Source organism: Atractosteus spatula, chromosome 6 (assembly GCF_055471065.1).
Source record: "Atractosteus spatula isolate fAtrSpa1 chromosome 6, fAtrSpa1.hap1, whole genome shotgun sequence".
Lineage (NCBI taxonomy): Eukaryota > Metazoa > Chordata > Actinopteri > Semionotiformes > Lepisosteidae > Atractosteus > Atractosteus spatula.
In genome coordinates, this window is record NC_142711.1 from 33,093,346 (window position 1) to 33,119,302 (window position 25,957).

The 25,957-nt window shown below is 39.2% G+C and overlaps 1 protein-coding gene across 3 annotated transcripts in view; it reads left to right on the forward strand.

The window, feature by feature from the left end:
- The window catches only part of LOC148832775 (SWI/SNF-related matrix-associated actin-dependent regulator of chromatin subfamily D member 3), a 55,117-nt gene extending 29,916 nt beyond the window's left edge, over positions 1-25,201 (forward strand). For all 3 annotated transcript variants that reach the window (XM_088918763.1, XM_088918764.1, XM_088918765.1), the window contains 10 exons: positions 2,604-2,726; positions 3,390-3,512; positions 5,956-6,051; positions 14,273-14,374; positions 14,924-15,085; positions 18,692-18,789; positions 19,531-19,666; positions 20,981-21,103; positions 21,831-21,932; positions 22,807-25,201. In XM_088918763.1, the coding sequence (XP_088774889.1) occupies positions 2,604-2,726; positions 3,390-3,512; positions 5,956-6,051; positions 14,273-14,374; positions 14,924-15,085; positions 18,692-18,789; positions 19,531-19,666; positions 20,981-21,103; positions 21,831-21,932; positions 22,807-22,860 (1,119 nt within the window). In that variant the 3' untranslated portion in view covers positions 22,861-25,201. The remainder of the gene's footprint in view (positions 1-2,603; positions 2,727-3,389; positions 3,513-5,955; positions 6,052-14,272; positions 14,375-14,923; positions 15,086-18,691; positions 18,790-19,530; positions 19,667-20,980; positions 21,104-21,830; positions 21,933-22,806) is intronic.
- Positions 25,202-25,957: the final 756 nt, after the last annotated feature.

Consider the following 25,957-nt stretch of genomic DNA (forward strand, 5'->3'; position numbering starts at 1 on the left):
TTTGAACCCTGTGCCTTTCCTGGTGTGCATATACAGTGCTGTGAAAAGGTAAGTACACCCCATGAAAAGGTGTGTGTTTTTCAACATATTTGCATGTATGGATATGTGATCTTCATTTCAACAATATTGATAGATAAAGGTGTAACTTAACTTAACAAATAACAATGAAAATTATTCTTTGCAATCATTTATTCAACAAAAAAAATGCAATTGCTTCAGCAGCTGGTGTTTAGCAGAAATCACTTGTGTTTCTTGTAATTGTCTATTAGTCTCCTTCATTGACTTGGAGAAATGTTTGCCCACTCCTCCTTACAGAACTCCTTCAACAGTTTGAAGTTTCGCTTCAAGCCAACCCACAGTATTTCTATGGGGTTAAGATCTGGGCTTTGACTTGGCCATTCCATAACCCTCCATTTCTTCTTTTTGAGCCATTCTTTTGTGGATTTGCTTGAGTGTTTTGGGTCATTGTCTTGTTGCAAGGTCCACTTACAGTTCAGCTTCAGCTTTTTGACAGATGGCCTCACATTCTCCTCAAGTACTCTCTGGTACAATGTGGAATTCCTGGTTGACTCTATGATGGCAAGCTGGCCAGGCCCTGAGGCAACCCCAAACCATAATGCTTCCACCACCATGCTTTACAGGTCGTATGAGGTTCTTTTGTTCAAAGGCAGTTTTTGGTTTTCACCAGACGTGACGTCTGGCCAAACAGCTCTACCTTTGTCTCATCCATCCAGAGCACATTGTTCTAATAGTCCTGATCTTCACCTAGGTGTTGTCTGGCTAACTTCAGTTGTGCATCTTTATTCTTTTTTGAGACCTCTCATTTAGGGCAAACTTGCGCTGTCTCTTTCGGATGGTTGCCTCATGCACTTTGACATTGACTGAGGCAAGACTTGCCTGTGAATCCCTTGATGTTATCCTGGGGTTCTTGGAGACTTCCTCCAGCATCTTTTGTTTGTTCAGCTCTTGGGCTGCATTTGGTGAGACAATTTGGCCTGGATAGATTGCCAGTGGTTTGAAATTTTCTCCATTTGTAGATGATCTTTCGGACAATGGAGTGATTGACTACATATTGCTTCCTCTTAAGGGTGCTCCGACCCTTTCCTATTTTAGTTCATTATGTGCACCTGTCCCTTGTTTTCCTTGTTATTATTTAAAGACTAGCGCTCCCACTATTCCCTGCTCCGCATTGGAAGATGGACGCCCAGAAGCCCACCTGCTAGCGGGTCCTGGGAAGACCCAACGGCATAGGCTTCATCATGGCGTCCTGACCTGCTGAGTCCGGGGCTCGGAGCGCCTGGCCTCGTTACTGTTTTTATCCTCCTGGTTCCCTGTCCCTGTTCCTGTTCCGGATCCCGTTCCAGTTTTAAACTTGTTTGTCTCGGATTGGATCTCCCGGCTCCTGGACCCTGGACTGCGCCCCAGTTTCCCCTTTGGACTAACTTAGGACTTATTCACCTGCGCCACCCCCCGAGCACCCGATCACAGCCGTCACGCCCCCCTGTCTGTCATCCCGTCCTGCTCCTGCTGTGTTTCCCTTGAAGTCTTATTCCAGTCACTTCTGGATTATATCGTCTGCGTAGGGTCCAAAATACGCACTACTCGGTAGTCAGGACCAGCTCCTGTGACAGAAATAGGCATCAACAATCTTTCTGAGGCCCTCAGAGAGCTGTTTGCTGTTTGTGGCATGATGTAGCCACACACCTCAATTGCTAAGACCAAACCAGACCACAGGTTTCTGATGTTTATATAAGGCAGTGCCCTCAAGTTACTCTCTATTGATGTTCTAATCATTTACACCTGTTTTGGTGCACCTGATTCTAATTTTAGGCATTTGATGCAATGATTAAGGAAATTGGATTTCTGTTGATTTAAATAGTACTAATGAGTGCAAAATGGGATTTTTCAATGTTATTTTTTTTAATTAGATCACCTTTATCTATCAGTATTGTTGAAATGACAATCAAATATCCTTTTGTCCAAAAATGTAAAAAGACTATCCTTTTCATGGGGTGTACTTACTTTTTCACACCACTGTATGTCAAGATGTTTCATGTCCGCAGTGACTGATGATTTTTTAAAGCAATTCTTAAGTTAAAGACCACTTGAGAAGTTGTTTGTGAAGGTGGCTTCTGAATGCCTTGACCGGTAAGGACACTTATTTGTAGTCAGGTTCAAGTCTGGATCATGTAATTATCTGACTATGACTGGGAGGCCCCTGACAGCACCAGGTACCTTCAGAGTACCTGCAGCCTGCTCTGAGCTTGCAGTGGTATCAGTGAGAGTGCACCTGTCTTTGTGTTGTTGCTAACTCTGCTATGGGAAGTATGGAACTCACTGTGCGAAGGATGGCAGATGGCTCTGGGAGTGCACCGTTCAGAGGAGAATGTACACAGTCCTCATCTCTGCAGGTGGTACAAAGGTCGTGGCAGCAGAACAGAACTGAGCAACAAATGCCATATTGTATGGGTGTATAAAATGGAAAGTAGTTGGCGAATCCCTTTTTTTTTGTTACATGAACTATGAAATCTTTTTTTATGAAATGAAATGCTGTGTACTCTCTCATCCAAAATCAACCATCACTTACCTCTCTCCACCCCCAGATCCGTGAGTTGGTCCCAGAGTCCCAGGCCTATATGGACCTCCTGGCATTTGAGCGCAAACTGGACCAAACCATCATGCGGAAGCGGGTGGATATTCAGGAAGCTCTGAAGAGACCTATGAAGGTACAGCTCCTGTTTCCCTCCATCTCATCCTCTTCTGGCCAGTCACTGGTAAAAGCAGGTCAGGTCTACTTGACGAGTTCCTCATTAGTTTCCAAGTGAAATGCAGGGAGAGTTATGAAGCCTGGGGACAGCAAATGAGAATGCTGCTTGTCAATGAGGGATGTACTGCTGTGCTCCCTGTGCCAAAGTAATCAAATCAATCATTTCAGGCATGGCAATCAAGTCCACATTAAGCACCACTAATACAGATGCACACTTCAAAAAGGAGAAGCCAGACTCCAGAGCTGTAAACAGACTGGATGGCTAAATATATTTTAAAAATCATTGTATAAAGACAGTTTTTAATTAACTTTGTGTTTTTGTGCTTTACCTACAGTATCACCAGTTTGTACAAGGATGTATTGCTATATTCAGAATTTTGAGAATCTTGGCAGTGTTAAGGGTTCTAAATGTCAGTCAGAGCTAAGGTTTCTTTTTTAGGGAGTTACCAAAGAGTGCTTTCCTGTACCTCCTGTGGTTTTGCAGGCAACAGCAGCTCTAGGTATCATCAGTGAGAGCTGCGTCTAACTACAGGTTGGCACAGACATGTGGTTCAAGGCAGGAAAATGGGAGAGCAGACTTGTATTACACTGTAGATGAAGAAGTCCCTGTCTTTATTCCCAGCAAAAGCGCAAGCTGAGACTGTACATCTCAAACACCTTCAACCCTGCCAAGCCAGATGCTGATGACTCTGATGGCAGCATTGCATCGTGGGAGCTGCGAGTGGAGGGGAAGTTACTTGATGATGTGAGCTGCTTATCCTGTTAGCCTGGCTGTCTTTCCATCTTTCTTTCCTGTTTATCGGTTTTTCTGTCTTTTAATGTGTCTGTGAGTCTTTTTAACATACAGTCTTTCTTCTGCATGCAAATGTACTTTTTTCTTTTCTTTTAAATTCACTCTTTTAGCTATCTTTGTGTATCTTTGTGAATGTTTTTCTTTTTTTAGTCTGTAGCTCTATGAGGTCTTTCGGGTATACTGCTGTTGTATATTGACTTATTCCATAACTATTTACATTTGATTAGAAAGTCATCAGGGAAAGAAGTCCATATGCTTCTTCTATAAATCATTATAGCTGAATCACGTGTGACAAAGTGAGACATCACATAGAAAGCAAACCACTTAGAAAATGCATAACTAAAAATATATGTTCTGTGCTTCTAAAAATGACATGCAGGAGTTGAGTGACTTCATTAGTTATCTACAGTGTTGATTAAAAAAACTTTAACTGTGGTAGAGGTCAGATCTGACAGCTGAGTAAGATGAGAAGAAAATAATTTCTTAACAAGACTGTTGCAACATCTGCTTTAAATATGCTACAATATTATTAGAAGTAATATCCTTTACGTTTAATTGCACAGTGAAGTGCATACTCTCTTAGATATGTCTTTTTGAAATGTAAAGACAGAATGTGTTGAAAAATACCTTAAGCTACCTATTTATGTAAATAGATATTATTCCAGTAAAAAAAATATGTTTTTAATCTTGTGTCAAATTATACGTTTATGGTTTCTAAACTCTTCCATCTGACCACAGAGGTAGCTTCATTTCAGTTTCAGACTGTGCTTCTGTGAAACTCGTTGAAGATATTTTAGATGTGACAAAGACCTCCAAAGTACACACAGCACTGTGAATGTGGTGCTGTTCACAGGTCTGATATAAGCAGTGAAAGAGCCAACAGTAGTGTCTAAGGGAAAGAAAATGAAAGGGCTTTGGTCATTTGCTTGTTCACCACATAGTTTTGGCACCACACCATGTTGGCATGGCGATGATAGATGCGATTCTCCTTGGGGTATTTTGCTGTAGATGTGCGCAACTTGTTTGTCCTACTGAATATTCACTTCTGCCAGCTCTTCTGGCTTCATGTGAAGGCATTTCAAGATATGTTCTTTAAGCAAATGTAAAAGCAAACTAGAATCAACTTAAAAACACACACAAGGTTGATTCTAAAATGTAACAGTTGCGATTCTAACTCATTTTCTCTGTTTGCTTTATGTTACTAATGGCTACTTGAGCATACAGTATTCATTTTATTCCAACTATGACCCAACAGATTTTAAATCAATTTTCCAAACATTGTTTGTAGTCATAAAACTGGGTTGGTTTTTGATGGTTATCTGATTAACTAGCAGTTAGCTATCCTAAGCAAATAAGGTTATTTTATAATTAAAATGTGGGGTTCCCTATTATTGACGTTGTGATTGGCATCACAGTAAGTAAATGGTGTTTCTGAGCCATTTAGTGGTTTAGTGCTTTATTACCTAAAAGATCAATTTAAAAATTTGCCAGTATTTGCCATTGCCAGCATGTGCAGGGAGTGAGGCTGAGCAGCCTGAGGACATGTTTGATAAAAATGTCCTTGAGCTGCATGTCAGACATATAACAGCATTGCTAGAGCTTGTCTTACCAGCTTTTCTTAACCACAGAGTTACATGATCTGCTGCAGATCCAGTTGAGTCTTCACTGAAGATCAAATAAGAGAATGAAACTGAGGATGAGTTGATGTTCTGCAGTGGAATATAACAGAAATGCCTAGACTGTCTAGACCCTGTATAAGATGAGTAAAAGAATCCAAGAAATCATTTTACCAAGTTTCTAACCTGGTTAGATGGGCAGCCCTGTTTAGCCTCCTCTTTCCAACATGAATAACCAAATAGAAGCCTGCTGGGATTAGGCACTGAATACATACATTCAGGTCCCTGCTTCAGGGTTCATTAAAGCAAAATAGCCAGTTCGAAGGAGGCTCTGAATAGACATGATACAGGGCAGTAGGACTGTGACTGGCTGCTTGGTAGGTATGGAGCAGTTTCTGGGGCAGATAGTGTGTTGAGCTGTTTGATGGGCAAAGCGAGTATATGGAGATGTTGGTTGGGTCACAGGTATGTAAGATTATAATCAGGAGAATTAACACTGGGGATATGTGGAGAGGATTTGTAGTTGCATGTGGACTTGTTGGAGTGTGACATTTCACTGTGGTTGCGGTGTGAAGGTCTGTCAATAGCTTCAGTAAAACCAAGGTCTCTGGGGTGTAATAGTAGGTTGCTGGTCTGTGTCAGGGCTATAGGGGATCATAGGGCTTGGTGAGGTGTATTTGGAGTATTTGTTATATGTTAGAGGATGTACAGTTCTATTTGTGTTCTATAGAGAGCACCAGTGTAGTATTCAGCTCACTGTGCCTCTTGTGATTCCCCAGCCTGGTAAACAGAAGAGGAAGTTCTCATCCTTCTTTAAGAGCCTGGTGATTGAGCTCGACAAGGACTTGTATGGACCAGACAACCACCTGGTGGAGGTGAGACTCACAACCATCTTTGGCAGCCTGCCCTTTTCATGTCTCCATCTGTCTTTGTATCCATACGTCTCCATCTGTCTTTGTATCCATTCCTCCAGATGTTTGTCTCAGTGAAAAAGTTCAGTTTCTGTCCACTAAAATTATTTATGTTTACACTTGCATTCTGATATTGTTCCATTAAGAGTCAGATACATGCTTCCCTGTAACAGTACAATTACAGCTGTGAAATGGTAGGTGGTGTATCTGTTGGGAGAAGAGCCTTCTGACACACATTGTGCCATTTAAAGACTCTTTGATGTTTTATGCATCATGGTGTGTGATGCCTCCAACTTGTAGAAAACATAAATCTCACTAGTTATCACAAAAGCATCTAATAGAAAATACTGGTAGAAAACCTAAAAGTTAAACTTAACTCTATGCTACAACATAGAGTAAAAACATATTTTTTAAGTGCTTCAATGAAAGTGAAGGCAGCAATGTGTTGATGTTGCTTCTTGGCCTTCAGTGCCTCTTGGGAATTTTCTCCTCTGGTACCAGAATGTGTCCTGAGCATTTCCATTGCAAATATGCCAGCTGTGCCAGCCACATGTTCTCAAATTTTGAGTAGAGGATGTATTCCAAAATGCATTAGGTTGCTGAATTGTAGTGTAAACTATGAGAATATCAAGATAGACCTCCTTTCTGTCTGTTCTACAATATTTGTGCTTGTGTCAACACACCTATATAAGATCATTTAAATTCTGTTACACCAACATGGATGGTTTCTGGAGTATTAAGGGACACTTGGACCTGGACCACAGATTTGGAAAATTGGCTTCATCACTTCTGCAGTATTAAAAGGGTTGTATCTGACCTGGTTTTAGTATATTTTGTAAGGGAGAACAAGATCTGATGTAAGTTACATAGTACCACTGAATCTTAATATATCAGGGCAGTTAAGGTGATAGACTGAGTTCTTCATAACAATTTTAAACAGATTAGGCATAATTAAGGAAATGAGTTCTGCCTTTCCTATTGGTTGACTTCAGGGTTTATTTACTTGTGCAATATATATTACCACTTATAGCTTGTCCATAAAACATTTTCCTAAATGTTAAATATACTGCACAAGGAATCAATTATAGAAACCAAAGCTACAAGCTGCACTACATGAGGGTTTAATGCAAGAGCTCTATTCTCACATAAGTACATGATTTTCTTCCTCATAAACTTTAAAAAAAATAAAAACAGCAAAATTAGTTTTACCCATGTAGTGAAATATCTCTTAAAAAGAGAGAGGCTTCATACACAGAGCTTCCACACCCAGACCTAGAGCCCAGGGAGAAAGGCAGAGTATCGCTGCTCTGACAAAGGCCCCAGTGGTTGACTGGAGGTAATATCTGTGTGTCTGAGCAGGGCTGAGTGTACTTACCCACACAGACATCATGTCTGTTTGGGGTTTGGTTGGTGCTATTATAGCACACTGGTCTGTAATAATCACTGGTAAACTAATGACCCATCATCCTGAGGCAGTGTTTAAGGATTTCTGTACAAAAGACACAGCACAATTATGTATATTCTCAGTATTCTGAGAAGAAAAAAAAAACACAACAAACTATAGAGAGGCCAGACTTTGCAAAGAAGAGTTTCAGTTTTGCTTCAGTGCAGTAGCAGTGTAATGGTATGATGGGCACAGAATTAAGCTTTACTTAAGCTTTTACTTTCCTTGTTCAGTTTTACTAGACTAACATAATGGTAACCTACAGTATGAGTGAGGATTCAGTATTAAATTTTGTACAGCAGGTGCTGCTAGCATGTAGAAGAAGAGAAAAGAGTACTAATGAAAGACTGTATTCGTATCTCAGACATGCCATGCAGGACATATGAACAGCACCAGCCTTTCTAACCAAAATCATCAGTTGACACCTCATATGTCATCATTTCCTTCATAGAACATTATTAAACTAATAGAGTGCAAAACGGAATTTGAAGTAGGTAGCTGCATCAGCATGCATAGGCTGCAAAGGAGGAGGTAAAGGTTTATTCCGTGCTGAAGGGAATAAAAGAATAAAGTAAAAGAAAAGGAATCTGGAATCCTTTCAGCATGGAATAAACCCTTACCTGTTCCAAATCAGAATTTGTCCAGTCTTAGAATTCTGTACAGGTAGTAAAGCATGTTTTTTTTTTTATTTGACTTGCCTAAAGACAGTAGCTCCATGTTAAACTGAATTTTAAGATCATTAGATAATGTTGCTTTCCAAAAACTGACTTCTGGCTAGCTTGTGACTTTACAGATGTATGGAATGACGATGTTAAAATCAAGTTAAAAGTCTCTGCTGTCTCAGACTTTAAACTAATAAATGACTTAGCAATTTTATAGTTAACCAGAAATGGTGCCAAATTAAACCGTTGATCAAGCTTTCTTTTTTAATCAATAGCATCTTCAGATAAAACACAATCTTCTAAACAAGTGATTTCTTCACTGTTGTAAATGGACAATGTTTTTCATACCACTGTTTTCCTCACCCTACTATCTGTAAAGAATGTACTGTTTGAGGGATATGTTACTGAACACAGTATATATCAACGATGTCTATTGTAATAGGATTTGTGGCTTGTAGATATTAACCCACTGTACAAGGGAATCATTTTTTAATTTATCCTAAAGAACCATTAGTCTCTAGAAAGTCAGTGACAGACATTGCATGATGTTTGCAAGAGAAGCAGCTGTTAAGCTTTTAAGCTTAGGCTTTTTTTTTCTTTTAAAAGTCATGTGTAACCGAGTGAAATCCATTAGAAAGAACTTCGGTTTTTCTTTTCAGTTGCTGAGCCGCAACAAAAAGGTAAGACTCAATCTCACAAACTGTTCACAAGCTGCTTCTTAAAGGTGTGTGTGTGTTGAGGGAGTGTGGGCATTTTCAGGTCTTACGGGCAGCTGGATCCTTTGTAAAAGACTGATAGAGGCTTCGAACAAACAGACTCGGAGCTCGAACATTACATGAAAAATATTATATCAGTTCTACAGTGCCTTTGGTGGCCCTGAGTGGTCCTGGATGGACTATTTCTGGGTTTTGAAAATATGTTACACCTGTAACAGGAAGGAGCAGACTCAGCATTAAAACATACAAAGAATGTGTCACAGTCTGTACTGGTTTCTTTACAGTATGTTGATTCATTTTTAGTACACATGCATTAAAATGCTTTTGCTTAAGACTTTAGAATAATTGGGTATATTTAACTGACTTTACTTTTTTGATTTTCCACATTAATTTATATTCAATTTTTTTGTTATTCTGAGTGCACCATGTTACCAGGGTACATCAACAAGGTCTCTCACAATTGGAAATATGGTATCCTAGTAGGTTCGCTTGGGTAGGACACTGTAACAGCATTACCTGATTCATCATGAGCACACAGGAGTGCTCCACCTGTCTGTAGCAACATGAAGTGTCAGTCTAAAGAAGACAGGCCTTGTACAAACGTAGTCAAACATAGAACTGCTGTCACACAGGATCAGTTGCAGGAGGACATTTATGGAAAAAGTTGCTCCTCTAGACCATCTTGTCTGCTGCATGATAATGACAGGCCTCAAGTGTTGTGGAAACTACTTTGGAAATGCTGCCAGCTAAAGCTACAAGCAAAACCATAAAAAATGCAGTTAGTTACATAGAAAATGTTGTAACTGAAAAAAGTAACTAGCTATACGTAAAGCTATTTTAGAAAACATATTTTAAACATAGCTAATTTTGAATTATGTTAAATTTAAAGAAAATGCAGTATTTATATTCTAAGCATTGTATTTTATATACTTTATAACATACAGTATGTTGATGTGTCCTGAAAGTAAGATTTCAAAATGGGAAATTGAGGACTTATTTCATCTGGTATGAAAGATGCCATCAACACTGAAGAGATTTACAATCTGTACTGGTAGACAGGCTTCATAAAATAAAAACCTGCTTAAGCACTGGTCAGGGCATATTATCTGAAAAAGATTAGAGTCTGTCGGTTTCCTCAAGGCAAAAAATTAAGGTCTTACAGTTAAAACTATTTTGTTGTTCTTTTTGATTTCAGTGTGGCATTCATCCTTCGCAACTCACACACTGATGCAGCTTCCCACTGAAACCACAAATTAAATTGAACTTTTTCTAGGTGCAAAGTGATTCACGCAGGAAGTAGGAACACACATTGAGCATATCACACTGGTGACTTTGAGCTGCAGAAAGCTACAAATGAAAGTAACCTGGGTATTTAATTAGATTTTTCTTTGTCCTCCTCAAGACAATGTGGGAAAAAATTAGAAATGGTAAAAAATAATGTTTAGCAAAAGGTGTGGAATTTAAATCAAGGGAAGTTAAGCTGAAGTTTTAGAATTCACTATTAAGAACACATTTAGAATATTGATTTTAGTTTTGGTCACCACAAAAAGGATATTCTTGACAAGAATGATTCCTGACTTGGAGGGTTGCTGTATGATGAATTAAAGAGATCAATATCTTCAGTCTGGAGCAAAGGAAATTTATTCAAAGGGTATGCAAATTAAGGGTGTCATTTAGAAATTAGTCTAAACTCTAGGCACCCTCAAAAAAAGGATAACATTTTAGAATCATTTATTAAACAACCAACAATACAAATGGCTGCCTCCTCTCATTTGCAAAATGTATGGTCTAAAATGACTTTCCCTGTGGTTTCTCTACAGAAACTTTTCACGCAGTCTCTGCCAACATCAGTATGAACATACTGTATTTTTATACTACAGTTTGTGTTAATATATGTGTGTAAAACACTTGTTCGTTTTAGGAGAAGTTTTACATTTCTGATTTTTTAACTGACCTTTGAAATGTCAGTTTGATCAATTATTTCATTTCAAATGTTTCTGATCTCCAAATTGCTAATTCTACATTAAACAACCCATATAACCTTTTCATTAAAATAGAAAAAAATAAGAGAAACTAGGGCTGTAGCTAGAGCTAAAGCATGCACACTGATCAATATTGCGTTCTTACCCTGATGTCATTAGAAGAGCAGCAGAATACCCTGAGTAGATATGATTTGGAATTTGTGCCCAAATATTACATACTGCACACGTTTCTCAACTTGACCATGAAATGTGCTGCAGGAATATAAGTGTTAGAAAATTTTAAGAAAATAATAAATTCAACCTATACCAAATGTGTCGCAACTCTTCCAGCTCATTATTTGAGCTGTTTCTCCCATAATTGGTATTGTTTCTATCAGTGATTCACACTTTTCATATAGATGGGAGATATCCTACAAAGTTACCAAATTAAAGAATTCAAGATTTCTGATTCTGAAGCAGTACCAGATTATGTGATTGATGTGCAGAAAAAAACACATTTCAGTAAAATGCATTTCTGTCGGAAGTAAAAAGACAAATGGAGACTTCTGGATTTAGATTAAAATGGACTGTAATGGATAAATAATAACATTCCTGCTTATAAATTGCCTTGGCCTAGTAGTATAATAGTAATTCCGTCACTTATAAAACACTTTTCTGGACACTCCACCACCACCAATGTGCAGTACCCACCTAGATGATGGAATGGCTGCCAAAGTACACCAGAACATTCACCACACATCAGCTATTAGTGGGGAGGAAAACAGAGTGATCATCTATGTGGCCATAACTGGTAAAGGCCAGGGGGGAAATTTAACCAGGTTACCAGGGTAACACCCTTTTATATGTACCTTACATTACATATATACTGTATGTGTGCCTTTCTCCCTAAGTATGGAGAAAACCCTAAAACAATGTACAAATAAGACTGGGAGATTTCATTATGAATCTGGTATACTTCGTTTTGGATTGATGTAGCTGTATTGAAGAAGGAGTGGGAGTTCAGTGCACGCTTAATGTGATCTGGGTTGAATGATGAGGTTTGTGCGGAAAATAACACAGTTGAATTGCACTGCAACTACAAAAATATATCTGGTAAAATAGCGGTAGCAGGTGCTAACTCGAAAGTTGTAGTTCTCTACTTTGAAATTAAAATAGTTTGCTAGAGCAAAGCTACTGAAAAAAGCAGCTCACTCTGTTCGTGTCGCTGCGTTTAGCAGGTTACAACCCAGCACTGCAGAGCACACAGTGCCACCTGCACCAATGAGTATTTAAAGTGCTACCGGTGTGGTAGGGATGTGTGAGTCCCCACAGCCCTAAACTGGCAATAAATAATTTCCTTAGAGTCACAGCTGTCTGGCAGCTGATTCAAATGTGGTGTTTCTTTGTCATGGTGAGACAAGTAAGTGAGCAGGTTGGGAGCCAATATAGAGAATTGTACAGTATGTGCCATATCATTGGTAAAAGATTCCATGGCACTTTTTTTAAAAAGAGTAAGAATGCTAATCCCGGTTAATTGTCGTAATTCCGCTCTGAGCTTCTTCAAACCGGCCTTCCTAAAGTTTCCCCTTCATTTAAATTACACTAGTGAAGCAATGTGCCATTAATCATTTCTCCACCTGATCTGCTGTGTAGTAGGGCTGGCTGGCACATGATGGCAGCTGTGTGTCACCCTTATGGCTGTTGTAGCTGAGTGATAGATAAAGTGGGTCCCCTACAATATAAAAGCAAGGAATTATTATTCCTTTATCTATATATAAATAAATGCCTTGCTGTGAGAACCCATTATTACCAAGTTAATTGAGACAATCTTATATTGCTTATGATTAAGTGGTACATTTCCCGATCTCATCCTTAAAACCTGTCTGCGTGGTAAGGGTTGAAAGATCATGAATTCCATCAAAACAAAGATTCAAGGTACAAATCTGAGAGAAGTAAACCATTACAGTACTGTCCAGACACTGACAAAAACAAAGGTCTAATGAATAATAGGAAACACAAACTAAGCAGGAGCTCCTCTGGCCTTACTGTCAGGATACCATCTTTTAAGCAACAAAATGAAGTTGGGCAAGTGGTGGTGAGGATCTTGTCTGTGGGCAAAAAACATATTACTGCAGTATTACTGTCCCAAATTATAATAATATCAATAAGTATGATAGGGTAGGGATGGAATATATTTTAATTGCCTTGGCATTTTCAAATTGCTTAGCTACAGAATAATTTGAAACATCTCATAGTCCTTTTCAAATAAATGAATATAAATAGTTCTATTTAATGGCATATCTTTAAAGTCTCTCAGAACCCTCCCTAATTATCTGATTCATTATTTTGTTTGACTCTTTTGGTTTTCCAAGGTTCTAAAAGGGCAGTTTCAGCCATTGTGCAGCAGTCCCATGGTGCACTAGAGAAAGTCATGAATGTCATGTTAAAATCTGCCCCCAGGTTTACCCTAATCTGAATTTCCCTTTCTCTCACTTAAATACACCGGATTGCTGCTGGTTTCCTGCTGGGATGGTCTATATAACAGTATGGCAAGGTTTGTTGGTGTTATGATTACCTTTCACCTCACTGCCTCGACTGCAAAACTGATCGCTTTCTGAGATCTTCATTTTTAACCAAGATGTAGTTAATTAAGTGTGATAAAGCGACATCATATTAACTGTTGGAAGGAATGTACAGAGGCTGTTACTGATGAAGCTGTCTTTGAATCAAGAACTGATAATGTGCTTTCCTCGAGAGCAATTCAAAGGGCGAAAAAATGGTTTTGAAGGTCTCTGCCTGTTAATGGATATTCATTTCATTACATGGCAAAGCGGTCTGAACAATGTCATCTCTCAGTATGTGAAAAAACGTAGCAGGAGAACATACAGTACCTGTTTCCCCAGCTTATTCCACCAAATCCTTTCCGAATGAGGTTCAGTCTCAGCCTCACCCAGGGCCTGTTCTCAGAGATCATATAGTTCAGTTTCACAAACACAAGAGGGGCTTGAAAGTAAGATGTGTGCTCTGTCTGCAAAAAAAAAGATTTAAGGAGCACACTTTACTAAGACAATTACGGCAGTTACCTTTCCAGTCTGACCTGTGACTGATTGAAGAAGAATGTTGTGTTCTTTGAAGAATGAATGACGATTTTTTTTATTTTATTTCTTGTGAGAAAGAATATGCCACAGTACTTTTGTTGCCACCAGCCTGATTTCTCAAGGCATGCTGGGAAGAACGCAGGTGCTTTGCAGACACACTTGTGCGTGAAGCGAATGGGTGATGCTGGGTAAGGAAAGAGATCGGGAAGAGTGAGGATGACCCAGGGAATGAAGGCTCCAGAGTAACAGGCTCCAATGCAGTTTCCCTTTAAGGCACGGATGTGTCTGTGTGTTGTCTTGGCAGTGGCACCGCACCCCTACCACGCAGGAGACAGATGGCTTCCAGGTGAAGCGGCCGGGAGATGTGAGCGTGCGCTGCACTCTGCTGCTGATGCTTGACTACCAGGTGAGGGCGCTGTTGAGCTACACAGGCTGGTGGGCAGCTGAGCTTCAATAGGTAATACGTTAATAGAGGGAAAGTGAGGCTCCCGATGAGCAGTAAAAATCAGGCTTTCCAAGATACCACAACTGCCTGTCAGCTGACTGTATCACATGAAGCAGCTGTTGCTTTTGAGGTTTTATTGTTTATCATAGAGATGCACAGTTATAATGTGACTTTTCATCAGAATTCTTAGTAACCAGAGAAATAGTTGTCTGGCACTGCAGCTAGTAGTTTAGCCTGTATTGGTAAATTCAAGACAAGCTCAGGTGGGATGAAGTGGTGCACCTTGAGAGCAGTGCTCTCAGTTCACAGCAAATAGTAGTCCAAAAATGTTATCCTTGCCCTGTCTTGCCGTCCGTCAGCTTGAGCTGAATGTTTTTTTTGCAATCCAAACAGAAAATTATAATCCCTCAAGTGTTTTGGAGTGGTTCGATTTCCCCCTGGTTCAGAATAAAGATTTATCTTTGTTTTAGTAAGTACTGCTGTGGGGAGCTAACCTGTTCCTTCCCCTAGCCCCCCCAGTTCAAACTGGACCCCAGGTTGGCACGGTTACTGGGCATCCACACACAGACCCGCTCTGCCATCATCCAGGCACTCTGGCAGTATGTCAAGACCAACAAGCTGCAGGATGCCCACGACAAGGAGTACATCAACTGTGACAAGTACTTCCAGCAGGTATTCCTCTTCTTTTTCTTCTTCTTTCTCTTCCTGTCCTACTCTTCATTGTCACTCATCTGGCTGAAGACTTTATCCAAGCTGAGGTACAAGGTAACTGTCCCTCCTCCCCCATTCAAGTGCCCTTATTTCACCCAGGGGAGATAATGTGCACAATGCGGCCTTTTCTAATCAAATTTACTTTTGCTTGTTTCGAAAAGTCTTCCGATCTGTATGTTTTTTCCCTGTTGTCTGCATATTCTCAATAGCTACCTGAATGTACTCAAACATTTAAACATTTGGACTCTATATCAGCTTGTCATTGGTGAACTCTTCTGCCGTCTGCTTTTTTCCCCAGTTTGTTTTCTGATGGTATGTTTCGGGTGTGCCTCTTTCATCAGCCATTTGTTTTATAGCCTTCAATACCTCAACTCTCTGACCCATCACCTAATTCCTGCAAACTGTGTTTTGAGTCTTTGGTTTTTTTTCTCTTCCTTTTTCTGAGATAACCTTTTGTCACGATTTTACTTATGCTTCCATTTTGTGTTTTGACCTGTCTTCAGAGTAAAGACCATTCCCCTCACATTATACCCATGCTGTCTTTGATGCTGCGCCACCTCAAATTTCACACTATGCTGACTTTTTATTCTAAGGCATTTCTGCTATTTAGAAGGAAAGCTTTTACAGCTTTGTGCTCGTGTTTCAATTCCAATCAGTTATCAAATTACCTTATATCTGTAATACCAGAAAATGTACCAGCTTAACCTTTCAGTAGGAGAGTGTCAAGAGTTAGTTCATACAACTGTAATTCAGTGAGCTGCATTTCAAAATCCTCAACACTCATCCACTGGAACAGTGTCAAATCCATTTTGCTGGTATCAGAGTTGTCTGGTTTTATCAGAAAAGGTAAGCATCAGGCCAAAATTTTAGTTTGGATGGATCTTCTATGGAAACAAAGTGTTGTCTTTTATGTTAAAGATCATTTATAATATTCACTTGTTTTATCTGAATCAATTCTTAAACAACTTCATTCACTCATAAAAAATACAGTTCTCAGGTTATAAACCATCCACCTCTTCTACTGCAACATTAACTTTATTTGGTGAACTTAGTACTCCTTATTTGAGCTTTGAGATTATTTTACTGATATATTTACATTTAGATATGAAACAAATCTAAGAGCATTTAAAATAGTTAAAAAGGCAGTATGATTCATTCAAATTATAATTGAATTACCAGAATTGGTTCACCAGATACAGTAAGTCTTGTTTGACATCACACTCACTTTGCTACTGACAAATACCACCTGATTGTATTTCGTAAGGATCTTAGCGATCATTGTTTTACAGCCTGTGTTAGAAGGTTGAAAGAGAATCCTCCCCTCTGGTTTTATCGAAAAAGAATTTTTAACTGCCTTTTCTGCATGATCTGGTTTTAATGGTTTTTTTTCAATATCCATCACCTGAAAATGACATTTTTAAAAGACTATTTTAGCACTTCTGCACTTCTGTATCACTATAAATAACTGGAAATTGCTCAGGCAGCAGTCATAGTCACCTTTACCCCCAACAACACATCTAGACCCACTTTGCCATCTGTAATGGTCTTCTGCTAAACAATTAAAAAATATTTTTTTAAAAATAATAAAATAATTTAAAATACATTTTTACAGTATACATATACATACATAAATGCTTTTCAATTTTTAAAAAAATAATTCCAAAGGCTCTTTTCATACAACAGTTACAGCTATTCATAGTTAATAAATACCTAGGCATTTAGCTGGCGGGTCTTTAACTTTAACTCATATTAATACATTATAAGCTAATATCAAGTCTAAGCTTGGTTTCCTTTACTGCAACAAGTGTTGTTTTACACATTTTTCTAGACAGATACTAGTTCTGATGTCCAAACTCCCCATACTGGACAGTGGTCGTGTGGCTTACAGAATGACTTCTAAAGCTGCTGTACTTCATATCTTACACCTTTCTGCCATGAGGTTTACAGGTGCCCTCTATGGTACTCATCACTGTGATCTTTAGTCATTGATTGACAGTCCCTCTTTACATACAGTGCCAGACAAATGCTTCACTGGCTCACAATTAATTTACACATTGATTGTTGTGAAATCACCATTGCCACTGATTACAAAAAGCAGTACTTTTATACAAGGGTAACTGCCAACTCTGGGGCCAGTTATTTAAATTTGCCACAGCTGAAGACTGGAATAATCTAGACGAGTCGGTTGAAATTATCCACTTGTTAACAGTGTAACATGGCGTCAATGTCTGTCCCATTTAGTTTTATTGGCTGTTCTTCTCTTTTTTATTCTCTTCTGTGCAACAGTGGTGGAAGCCTCTTGGCTAGGTTGTCAGTGGAAGTGAAGATGTATTCTTAACCAATTCTAGTTCAATAAAGGTTTATGAACAAATATAGGTACCTTTTCATAGCATTTCCCAACACAAAAAAACAGCTAAAATAAAACTTGTTAATAATGAGCACAAAACATCAGCAGCAAAAGTTATTAGCCGTGTGCAGTGTTGTAGTACTCTATGCACAGTTTTTAATTTTCAACCAAAATGTCCAACATTTCTCTTTTTATACAAAACACCATGAACACAGTCTTACTGTTCTTTTACATATTTCTGAATTACTATGCAAAGGAAAGCTCATTGCATTAGACACGTTCCCCCCGTATCTCACACACCCTGGAAAGCTCTAAGCTGAAATTTCAGGCCTGGAATGCCCATGGAGAAAAATAGGGAATTTTCTATTAATAAAATGACTAAGATGCCGAGCCACTGGGTGTTCATAATATTTCAAAAACAAACATTAAAAGAAAATGGAGGTGAGGATGAAATGGTTGTGAGGGGTGATGATAAATCATTATTTAGAGTTTAGTCTATACTTATTAACAAGATACCATGATATAATACATTGACCAATTCACCAATTTTCAATTGAGGATTGATGGCACCCTAACTAAATATTGTTAATTCCTACTGAAGTTGAGGTCATTGTGAAAGTGCAAGATGCAATTTCCTATATGTGCTATTCTGAGAAAGGTCTTTGGAAAGCTTTTACAAGGCTTCAGTTATCTCTGCTGTCACCCCTCTTAACAAAGTTTTCAGACACAGCTTATCCATTTTCTGGTGTGGGGCCTGACAGTGATGAGGCCAGGGCGGTACAATTGTACGGGTATAAGCTGAATCTGTGTGGATGTGAGTTTGCGTGATGGACCTGTACTTGACTGCCAAATGTAGTATTGTCCCTCAAATAGAAGACTGTATTCATAGACACTGAAATCACTTTGAAAAACTTTATCTGGATTATTGGCTTCTTTCTGTAAGGCTATTTTGAAATGAGCAGTTGTGGCTATTATTTCAGTAATCCTTTAACATTCTAGCTGCAGAAAAGATTAATTCTAGATGCTGATATTTCATAGGTAAAGCAGAAAAATGTTTTGCTTTCTTTTTTCCTATACAAAATATTGACAGCCAGTTCTTTTGAATGGAGTACATCCAAGCCAGTGCTTTGTAAGTTTGAAGCAGTGACACCTATGAATTGCACTGTGTAAGACATGGTGGTGACGGAGCTGGTTGACATGTTGTCTCTTTCCCTGGACAGATCTTTGACTGCCCCCGGTTGAAGTTCTCAGAGATCCCCCAGCGGCTCACCAACCTCCTGCTGCCTCCCGACCCCATCGTCATCAACCATGTTATCAGGTCAGATAGGCGCAGCTGGGGGGCAGGGTGGGATCAGTGCTGCTAGGGCTGAGCTGGGCTTCACTCCCTCGAGCCCCCCAGCACACCAGAACCACACTAACCGAACTGTGCTGAATCACATCAATACATTATCTGACCAATCCAATTGCTGCATATCTATGATGACTGGAGGATTAAAAGATATTAGCGACTGTAATTATTCAGCTGGCTAAACTCAACCCTTACACATTGATCAGTGATAGCCTTTTGCTTGCATTTCGCCCAAGCATGTAGTGTATTTTTAGGTGATAGAGTGACATACAAAATTTCGATGCCACCTGAGACTGATCTGAAACACTTCTGTCTGCCTAGTTACAGTAAATTCTTGATAAAATGCATTCAGGCAAAATCCTTGCAGGTTACTGTTTTAATTATTAAATGTGTATGGTCATATAAAGTTCTATAGATAGATACTTTATTGATCCCGTGAGGGAAATTGCAGATAACATGTCAAACAAAATAAATTAATTATGTTTGAATTGCTGAATATACATATAATATATTGGTCAGATTTCTATTACAATTGTCAATGTAACAGAGATGGGATCTTGAGGCAGGCAAGTGTCCTTGAACTCGACACAAGAATAATACCAACACCAGAACTGACTAGATGCCCACGCAGCACAGTACACTGCTCCTGCAGATGTACCTTATTACAGGCCCAGTTCAGCCGGGCTGACTCCCTGTCCATTCTCTTTGCAGTGTGGACCCCAATGACCAGAAGAAGACAGCCTGCTATGACATCGATGTGGAGGTAGAAGACCCATTGAAAGGCCAAATGAGCAGCTTCCTGCTCTCTACAGCCAATCAGCAGGAGATTGCCTCCCTGGACAACAAGGTCAGCCAATCAGAGATTTCACTAAACCAAATAAGGCCTGTTATGCTCAATGTTAACCTACTTATTGGGACCTCCACATTTCTACAGGCATTACAGATACTGTACAGACACAGGTCATTCTTAGATATACAGATAATCCTGGCTAAAAAAAATCATTTTAGGAGCTCAGAAATTCTTTGCATTCCAAAACTGTATCGTAAAGCACTCATCTGTCATTAACATTTCCAAAAGAGAGATGTCAAATATTCAAAGGTTATTAAAGGGTTAGAATTGTATTGGAGTCCATTTAATGTGTGCATTATAAGATTTTAATCTTGTTTAGCTTATAGTTGTAAAAAAAAAACATTAAAAACAGATAAAGATTGAGAGAACAAGTATGACATTGTACATTAACTATTTTTTGGGAAGATTCTTACATGTGTTGGCATTATCTATGCTATCAATGAAATGACACATATACATATGCAAAATACCTGTAATGACACTAGAAAGTTAATGAGACTAAAGACATTGTAACCCTGGGGGTCCAAGTTTTATCAAACAGATGTGAACTGACTCATCTTATCCCAGGGTATGCAGTCATTCAATCCATGTATCTACTGAGATACTGTAATTGGATGTTCCTGAATTCATTCAAATGTTATACATCTATTGGCAGAAATCAGAACTTAATTTAAAAAAATCAAGTCTAGCAGTAGAAAGATGAAAAATTTAGCATCTCCAGAAATGAAAGGAAAAAAAAGTTTAAGAAAGAAAAAAGCATACACAACTTACTTTTTAAATTGTTTTCCACCCACATACATACTTCTCTAAATGGCTTTTAAACAAACATCTTTGATCGTTTTCTCTCCTTTACAGTCACCTTAAACTAATTATTTTCTGTCACCCTCTTTATATCGCCTCTAGATAATATTTTGAGAAGGTGTGGTTATAATTCACACACACCTCTAGCCCTCAAGATTTTAAGTTATCTGCATAAATTGATCTTCTTTTTCATTCTCCACTTGGCTCCTTGTAATGGAAACTATCTTCAGAGGTTTCTGTGATGTAAACTGCAGCCGTAGTGAATCCTAGAGGTCACTCTTCATGACTGAAGAACGCTGGTTCTTCTGTGACAGGCACTACCCAACTTAAAACTAGAGCTCGGAATCGTTTACAAAAAGTGGTTAGTGTCGCAAATCCGTATTTTAGTGAAGTTCTGTTTACGAAAGGATTGGACACTATCCAAAAGAGGAATGTAATGTTACCTCACCTTCGGTATTAGTTTAGCCTTGGTTTTGAAGCTTGCTTCTCCCTCTGCTGTACCTTTCCCAGATTCATGAGACCATTGAGTCTATTAACCAGCTGAAGATCCAGAGGGATTTCATGCTCAGCTTCTCCAAGGATCCCAAAGGCTACATCCAGGACTGGCTCAAATCCCAGAGTCGAGACCTCAAGGTAAGTAATGGATGTGCACAAGAAGTTTATTTTAGTGAGATTGCTTTAGTACAGAGAGGAAGCAAAGTGTAATGGTTAAGCCTTTGGACTCATGACTGATAGGCTTAGGTTTAAGTCCCTGCTGCAGACACTACTGTTGTAGCCTTCAGACAGATACTTCATCCCAGTTGCTGCAGTACACCCAGCTGCAGGCACCAGTATTGTTTGGAGCAATCCCATCCAAGGCAGGAATCATGTGCTCTTTAGTTTGCTTAACACAACAGAAACACCTAGTAGCCTCTTTGACTCTGGAGGGAATTTTCTTGTAGGAAAAAACAAATGGCTTTTTGGTAGACCATACGTGAGCAGCAGTTTAATGAGCGCTTGAAGGTCTGACTCTACGTGAATTAAATACATGATGTATTTGATGACGATAATAATAATAGTAGTAGTAGTAATAATAATAATAATATAAATAAATTGCCATTACTAGATTGTAATAACCACAGTTGTACAACCACTGTTGCATGATACCTGTTATACTTAAGCATGGAAATATATTCAGAGTACCACAGTAAAGACAGTAAAAACAGACCAGAAACCAGCATGATATTGTGAAGATGCCTACTTGTTGCATTGGATACAATCCAATTGTGTTTCTACTAACGACTCTCAGAAGGCTAAGAAAGGGGTGATTCTGAAACTGAGGAGTGTGCTGCTCTGAGTGCTGTCCTGTGATTGGCTGTAGGTGATGACAGATGTGGTGGGCAACCCTGAAGAGGAGAGGAGGGCAGAGTTTTACCACGAGCCCTGGTCCCAGGAGGCAGTGAGCCGCTACTTTTATTGCAAGGTATCTCAGAACAAGGCACAGCATCATTTGACACTGCAGGGATATAGATCCCCTCTGTGTCTCAGGGGATCCACACCCATTTGTGTATGTATTTCCCCCCGCAGGGCTGATGAGGGGGGAATAATGGGGGAGCAGCTGTACTGATATCATGATCTCAAGAGTTTCCACCCAGAAACTCTGGGTGGAAACTCTTGAGACTCTTCCACTTTAGCCACCCAGAGGTTTTACAGGACCAAAGACAGAGTAAAATAGCAAAAGCTTTACCTTTTTATATCAATTAAGTAATGGTAAATAGCAGTTGGTTTTGTAGTTTTGTAAATTCAAGACTAATAAATTAATGATGTATCAGTGCTTCAGATTTCTCTTGGCTCCAAACACCAAGAGGAGTGGGCATTCATTCATTCATTTCCGTTACAATTTTTTCATCTGACATATTTCAGTGACCACCAGCGGGGTGCAATATGTAAGCATCTGTGATTATGCAATGTAAGTTTTGGTGGAGGGTGGCATGGTTGCACAGTGGTTAGCATCGTGGCCTCGCAGAGCTCAGACCTGGATTCAGTTCCTGGGGTGCTATCTGTGATATGCCCTGCGATGGAGTGCTGTCCCTATCAAATCCAGAGTCTGTCCCGCCTTGCACCCAATGCTTCCTGCAATAGGCTTTGGACCACCATGACCCTGACTTGAATAGGCAGTCCCTGAAAGTGCTGAGATGATGTGATGCAAATGTTTCATGGAATCAAATGAAGGGCTGTGAAAGTCAATTAAACAGCTTTTACTGATTGTACAGTCCCTGGGTCATTTGGGTCACAACTCTACAATTTCCCATATCAGGGACAGAGGACGGGTACTGATCTTTCTTCCTTTTCTACAGATCCAACAGCGGAGACAAGAGCTAGAACAAGCCTTGGCCGTGCGCAACACTTAAACCCTTTCCCCAGGGAAACAACGGTGTGTCTCCCCTAGCCCCTCTCATCTCTTGTGCCCAGTTCCTGCCAGAGAAAATCTCCCTTTTTTGTGTAGTGACCTGCTGTGACCTATGATCAGTGACAGGTTTTGTGTGTCCTCTGTGCCTGTTTGTCCTCTTGCCACACTAGGATAGGACTGTGCCAGGTCTCCCTAAACCCTCTGTCCTCTCTCAGACTTTGCACCCTATCGCCTGACCCCCAATATAATGGACTGCTACTGAACAGGAACAGGCCTTACCTCCTTTGATTTGAGTTACAGTTAATATGTGTTTTTTAAAACTGCCAGCCTACAGTAGGGGCTATGCTTTAGCCATAAAGCTGATGGGAAGTGAAAGCAGTGTCTGTATATACTGTACAGTTAATTACTTGACAGGTTCAAAACACCGTTCTTTTTAAATACACTTCCTGAAGCATTCTGGCCAAAATTCTACTGGATGAAAAATTATCTCAGCTCCTCAAGAAGTCTGTACAGAGACTGGGTTATAGTGGCTACAAAACATTTTATGGAAGCTGTTGTGTGCTTCACACCAGAGAGCCAAGGTCGCCAGACTCCTTTTACAACATTCATGCCTGTGAGTCTTATACTTTCAGTATTAACTTCTCAAAGTAGCCTTGCTGTCCTGTACTGCACCCTTAACAAAGTCTTCTCACTCCCTCGGTTTCACATAGACGGCGTCACTTACAGTCAGTAATTAGCTAAATGAAACTGGTGTTGAGTACTTCTGACAGCCTTCTCCAGTGTTATGAAGTAATTTCTTTCTGATTTTCACTGTTTGGAACTGAACTGTGAGCAGGACCACAAAACCTTTGATTTTACATTTTTATTTTTTTTATTTTTCAAAGTTATTCTTTGGTTTAAGGACATACCTCAGCCCATATATTTTGCTCCAGTTTGGAGAGAAACATATATTAAATTATTACACTAAATTTTGTTTGCTAAACTAATGTTTAGTTTGTGAACTGCTGTTGCTTATATTTTTGGCATTTCTCTTTGTGTGTAGACAAAGAAAATGTTTTCCGAGTTTTAATTACTACATAAGGAAAGTTAAAGCTATGAACACAGGTACTGTTGTTTTAGGTATTGCTGCATTAAGGTGTCTAGTGATTCTGGAATCAGAATTCCAGCCTGCATGACTCATTTGCTATTATTGTGGTAGGACCACCCAGCTCTCACTGTTAGAATCAGGACACATGCTCCCTTTTCACACATGGCACTGAGTCACCCTTCATGTTTTTTTTCAGTTCTCTGCAGCAACAAAAGTGCCAAATTGGCCCAGAGATAAAGACTTTGAGTCTTTTCATCTGCAGTAACAGGGTGAGGGGTAGTTAGATCTAATATGTCTTTCAATCAGAAGCACAGGTTTGCTTTTAGTTACCAATTAAAAAAACAGGTTTGGTTTGCAGTTTTTTAATATGTTCTCTTGTATTACAAAGGGCAGAGAATGTTCAGTTTTTGCAGTTGGACACTTCAGATGATATTTAGCTTTTCCCTTTTAATCATGAATCTGTGAAAACAAGGGGACACTGGTAGCCTGAGTCGATGTTCTTTCCAGAGAAGGCCTGGTTGGAATGTGTTTTCACATATCTATGAACTGCTTGGGGAATTCTCTTCCATCGTTGACCTCACACTCTCAGTTCATGGAAAACGTGGTACACCCACACATCTAATACATGTCCAATGGTTTCATTAACAATCAATACTAATTACAAAATACAGTAATACATCTGTATATATGAGTACTTCAGTTATACCCGAGTATAGCTGTGCTATTTATGAAAAGTCCTCTTCTTGCCTTTAATATTCGGTTATGCTAAGAACAGTTGTGTAACAGTTTTATTTAAAGTACCAAAAAACACATTCCATTAAATCAGCAGCCCTGTTGTAGTTGCTTTTTACTATGTAGAAGTCTTTTTAAAAAAGTGGGAACCAGAGGCTCTTTTATGCAAAAGATTGTGGGAGTTGGGAATGTCTTTCGAGAAACAGCTGGAGATATTCGTGGATTCTTCCAAGCAGTAAATGTGCCAAATGGCCTCCTTCTGTTTGTAGACATTCTTATATTTTCTCACATTATTTTTTAAATTCTGCAATGTACCATTATGCATAAAAGATAGTTACGCAATGTATTGTAATTGTGCTCAGATTAAGTGTTTAAATATTAGTTTTACCATTTAAATATACAATATACAATATTTCTTAGCATTACTGAAAACTTCAGCTGTGGAGAAGAGTCTTACTCGATTACAAAGATTTCATAAGGGGAAACAAAGCCAGCCTGGATTAAAAGGTGTTTGCAAAGAAAAGATTTGTGAGTCTGGAAACCTTTATCTACAACTCCTAAAACATTTCAATACAGGAAAAAAAAACATAAGTCTCTTGTTATTCTGTGTGAAGAGGAAAAGTGTAATGATGCTCACTGGGAAGGAGCAGAGGTTCAGTTACTGTAATTGAACCTTGACAGTTGTTTTAATTCTGATTTCCCTATATATAGCCAAGCTTATAGCTCATCTACACAGAGATGAAACGCACAGTTATACATAGTCAATAAAAAAATCAATATTTGTATCAATATAAGGTATCAATACCTTTCTAAAGATTCTCAACTTTATCATATTTTATGTTGATCTGGTTTCTGAGACACTTCAAGGTTTCAGATGACATACATGATATACTGTGAGGCCAAGTGCTCATCTTGAAAATTGTTTTACATTTTCAATGGCTCAAGGCAGCACATTCAGACCTGCAGGGCTGTCTGTCATGGAGGTGCTGTAATTACTGTTGACCACAAGGTGGAGGCAATGACATCAGCTGGCCTTGATTCCTAGCACACCATTTTCAAAGGCATGCTCATGTCCTTGCACCAGCGAGCCAGCCCATTTCTGTCAGGAGCGGGTGCTATTCTTCCAGCTTACTGCTTAAAACGGTGTTTTGGCAGTGGCCATTTTACCCCATCTCACATTTAGAAAGGGGAGAGGATTCTTCTGATTTTATCAAAGGGAAAAAATCAAATAAAAAATATATCCTGGGAGAAAACAGAACTACATTTTGTATTTGGAGAT